General features: G+C 34.6%; 1 protein-coding gene across 1 annotated transcript; it reads right to left on the minus strand.

Moving 5' to 3' along the window:
- Positions 1-735: 735 nt before the first annotated feature.
- On the minus strand, positions 736-3286 carry LOC110865301 (ras-related protein RABA2a). The gene is made up of 2 exons (XM_022114546.2): positions 2981-3286; positions 736-1385 (listed from the first exon to the last, which is right to left on the minus strand). The coding sequence occupies exons 1-2, from the start codon at positions 3143-3145 to the stop codon at positions 906-908; spliced, it is 645 nt and encodes a 214-aa protein (XP_021970238.1). The 5' UTR covers positions 3146-3286; the 3' UTR covers positions 736-905.
- Between the last annotated feature and the right edge of the window lie 1536 nt (positions 3287-4822).

The raw sequence follows: 4822 nt of genomic DNA on the forward strand, positions 1-4822 counted from the left end.
CCACTCTAACCGAAAAACTGCCATCCTTGTTGCTTTTCCATTTCCATACATCTTTCATGCTAGTATCATCTTTCCCTGCAACATTCTATTTAACTCTTCCATCTCTTTTTTCTCCTCATATTTGGTGTCATCCCAAAATGGCACATAAAAGTATTAAGTATCTGGTATTTTTATTAATTTTATAAATAAGTAATTATTAAATTTCATTATAAAAGTAGGGGTTGGCTAAGATACAATTTGTCTTAACGTACAATGCGTACGAGATGCAATTACAACATGCGGATTTTTGTTCATGTGGTTTTTTCTACAACATGCGGTTCTTTTTACAACGTTCGAATTTTTTTTCAACATGCTGACTTTGGTATTTTACAACATGCAGGTTTTTCGTTATGGGGGTTATAACGTGCGGAATTCACATCTCGTACGTTCATACGATAAGGCACATTGTACATTACAGTTTCAGTATAAAAGTAAGTGATCGATGTTAATATATAACTTTTAGAGCACTCCACTAAAATATATTAAAAGAAACATCATTAAACATAAATACATGAAGTAAACTTAGTGGTGTACAAATCATCTTTGGTTTAAACCGTTACCAAATGTTTAACATCGACCACATTTTATCGTTTTTACTAATCATCTCAAAATTAGTCTATTGGACAATCCAAAGCAGAATCAACAACTTGCAAAATATAACACAACTTAGAATTTTGAAAGAAAAAAAAATCGGTGTATTCTTGCAAAATATAATATTTTCTCAAAACACAAGTTTTGGCACACAATAATATACAATACTTTGAGAAAATGTAGGAATTATTCTTTTCATCTAAAAAAAAGCTACAAAATGTACCATACCAGAAATCAAGATAAGTCAATTTGAAACAAAAAAAAAAAAAAAAAAATTAGAATGAAGAACAACAATTGGTTTTGGTATTCCCTTCCTGTCCGCCAACCACTAAAGTCTCTCCTTGTTTGATGCTAGCTGCTGAATTGGCTGCAGCAAGTGCTTTCTTGCTAACTATCTTATAAATCTCACCAAGAATTGTCTGAAAAGCCTTCTCCACATTAACCGCTTCTAAAGCCGACGTTTCAATGAACGAAAGACCTTCCGATTCCGCAAATGTTTGAGCATCCTCGGTCCCAACCGCCCTCAGATGTTTAAGATCGGTTTTGTTGCCGATAAGCATGATCACGATGTTTGAGTCTGCATGGTCCCTCAGTTCTTTTAGCCATCGCTTCACATTTTCAAAAGTTGTCGGTTTTGTGACGTCGTATACCAGAAGTGCCCCGAGGGCACCCCTGTAGTAGGCACTGGTTATGGCCCGGTATCGCTCTTGCCCTGCTGTGTCCCATATTTGAGCTTTCACTGTCTTTCCCTCTACCTGAATATCACATTTATATTCATCATTACAAAACAAGTCTCTTTTTGTAGCATATGACGGAATTATTTCACCCGTTTCACTAGGGGGTGTTTGGATGCGTGTTTTGAAAGTGATAAATGTGTTTTGAATAGTCAGAAACAGATAATTGCAACATGAAATGACCAATAAGTAGGATTACTTTATCCAGACATGACAGAATCATTATTCTGACTTTAAATATTCAGTTTCAAAATATCAAACATTTTACTTAGATGTGTGATGACTCTTGCTTGTATTATAATTTCAATTGTTGGATAGTTTGTTTGAAGGCTAGTTTGATTGATTCATCATTAGGCCTTGATACACGTATGAGGCACATTCAACGCACGACCAAATTTAAGTAGAGAATGCGAGAACTGCACAAGAACTTGTACGTGGTGCTGACTAGATGTAGTGGGAGAAAAAAGAAACAGTTATGCTGTTTACATAACCCCTTTATGTATCCAAGTCAAAGCACTATGTACGGGTGTTTATGCATGCCTCTACTAAAAATTTAATCTATATTGAACGAACCTCTACACACTAATGTGTTGAAACAATAATGTGTTTATACACACACACCCCCACACATACAGATCCATGGATACACCGCACAATACACTTATACCAATTGTCTTGAATTGGAAATTTGGATTATTGGATACACGAGACGGTTATGCAACCTTCTCATTTTCACTTTCCCCCTACTTTGATTATCATTCATGCACTCTGCACAAGTGTATGCAATTTTTTTCGTAGTCCGTAACATATTTTTGGTTGTGAAATGAATGTGCCACCATGTACACACACACTGACACACATACATGTATATATTTATAAATTATACATACATATACATGTACACACAAGTAAAGGTTCTAAGACCATCCGTAGTGGCCCAAAATTTGGGCGTTTTTTCACAAAACCACGCCCACATACGGCCCCTAGGGGCATTTTTGAACCTAAAATTGGTTTTGGCGTTCTTTATTCCACGCCTAGTTGATATTGTTTTGGCCAATCACAATTAATATCCTTTTTGTTTGCCAATAAGATTTTATTGATGGGTTTTTTTTATTTAATTGTAACACAATGCCCACATCCCCACTACACCCATTTTAGAAAACGCCCCATAATGCTCCATTGCTGACTGGACTGCCACATGGCGCAAAATGCCCAAGGATGGGGTGTCTTCCACTATGCATGGTCTAAGTAGTAGAGTACAAAAATAGCATAAACACTTGTATATATTGTAATAAACGTGATACATGTCTCTAAGCGCCTAGGTAGTTAAGTACAAATGTTTATGCATACTCAAAATTGGTATAATTACTCACAATCCTCATACCAAATATCATCAATACGCCATAACTACCGAATCACTTAACTAATCATTAACTTTGACCAACATAAATCATCATTCATCAAATAACTTGGTCAAACCCTAAAAACTCAACTTCAACAAACAAAACAGAACACGCACGAAAACTAAACTAAACTATCCATTTTAAGCAATATATTCTAGATCCAAAACAATACACACATGAACATAAATTTAGAGAGAAAGAGAGAGAGATTACTTGAAGTGTGCGAGTGGCGAATTCAACGCCGATGGTGGATTTAGATTCCAAACAAAACTCGTTTCTGGTGAATCGAGAAAGAAGATTGGATTTACCAACTCCTGAATCCCCGATCAACACGACTTTGAATAAGTAATCGTACTCGTCGTCCGGTCTCCTCGCCATTTGAGATTATTCTCACAAAAAGTCGCCGATGAATTGGTGGTTGCGGAACGACAGGAATATATATTATATATAGATAGATAGATACCACGATACGAGATATTGGCAGTTAGACGGCATGTGGGTTAATATATCATTTAATTTAATGTTTCAAATCATACAACATACATAAATTCCTAACGCATTCTTTTAGAACTTCGTGTGTATTATTAATATTTCTTTTATCAAAGTTGTTTTCCGTTTTTTTAAGGGCTCGGTTTTACATCTAAATTGTTTTTCAAAACATAGTGTATACTAGTTTTTTTATGTCGCGTGTTGCTGCGAAATCGAGCAAATGATAATGTAAAACAAACGTGATTTGAAAATAAAGCATGTTATTTAGAAAGACAAACCATTAGAACCAGGGGCGGATCCAGCATGGTACAAGGGGAAACCCCCCGGCTTGGCGCTCAGGCGGTAGTGTAAAATTAGTGTAAATTTTGTAAAAATTTGAAGTTTTTTCGATTTCGTTACCGCTTTTTTATAAAACGTTACGGCTTGTCAGATTTTCTAAATCTGCCACTGATTAGAACGCTTCAGTTTATCATCGTGTCGTTTTATAATACCAAATAAATCCTTTATTTTGAGTACAACTTCGTTTTTAACAAAACTATAACAAAATGTCAAGGAAAAAATCAAGCACAACTACATACTTAAGTTTTTATAAAAAAGTTATAAACGTAAGTTATTAAAAAAGTATCAAATTAACCGATAAATTAATATATGTTTTAAAAAAGAAAAAAAATATTAAAAAATGGTAAAATAAATATATGGTTTTAGAAAAGAAAAAAAGAAAAAATATGTTAATAAAATTAAATATAATAATAAACTATTATAATATATTAAACAAAAAATAATAAAAAACTATATATTATTATAAAAATAAAGTTACTATTCATGGTCCTTTATATAATATATATATATATATATATATATATATATATATATATATATAATATAATATATAATGGTTGATCTTGGTAATCTTAATTTAATCCAAGTTCTTTTGTATTAGACTATATAGAGTGGACAGTATGATTGAGGTGTGGAGGTCTCTCACGCCGCTACATCGTCCCGTAATCGGTGTTTAGGACAGCGTGGGAGAGGGGGCGCATGAAATTTCACTGGCGCTGGGGGGTTAAGGGTCCTAACGTGGCGCGTTGTGGTTGGGCGGCATATAACCGTTGGGCCCAACGACTCTTTTTTTTAAAAAAAATTAAATAACACTCCCTATTTAAAATCCAACTCATTCCACCATTTTTGTTTACCAAATACTCTTCTACCATTTTTGTTTACCAAATACTCTTCTACCCTACTCCAAAATTTATAAAATCCCTCAAGTTTTGTAAAAAAAAAAAAAAATGCATCCCCACAACCGTTCTTTCGATCTGAACAACCCGTATGGTGTAGGTGAAATACCGAAAATACTACTTCGCCTCAACCTCGCCCCTCTTTACAAGATCCGGGTAACTTAGCCGACATATCTGCTTATGCACATCTTCTCGCAAACTACCCAATTTTTTTCCGCAACAAATCCCAAACCTCTCTCAACAACAACCACTTGTTCCTTTATCGCAAACGTCCCCTATAGCTGAATCTGTACCCGAAACGCAACCTCAAAATATCGTTGAACCCTCTACA

This window comes from Helianthus annuus, chromosome 6 (genome assembly GCF_002127325.2).
Source record: "Helianthus annuus cultivar XRQ/B chromosome 6, HanXRQr2.0-SUNRISE, whole genome shotgun sequence".
Lineage (NCBI taxonomy): Eukaryota > Viridiplantae > Streptophyta > Magnoliopsida > Asterales > Asteraceae > Helianthus > Helianthus annuus.

Bases quoted from the DNA above. Each gene is read 5' to 3' on its own strand.
- LOC110865301 (XM_022114546.2), bottom strand. From the start codon at position 3,145: ATGGCGAGGAGACCGGACGACGAGTACGATTACTTATTCAAAGTCGTG. The intron at 1,386-2,980 runs GTAATCTCTCTC...TGTGATATTCAG, and splicing joins TCGCCACTCGCACACTTCAA to GTAGAGGGAAAGACAGTGAA.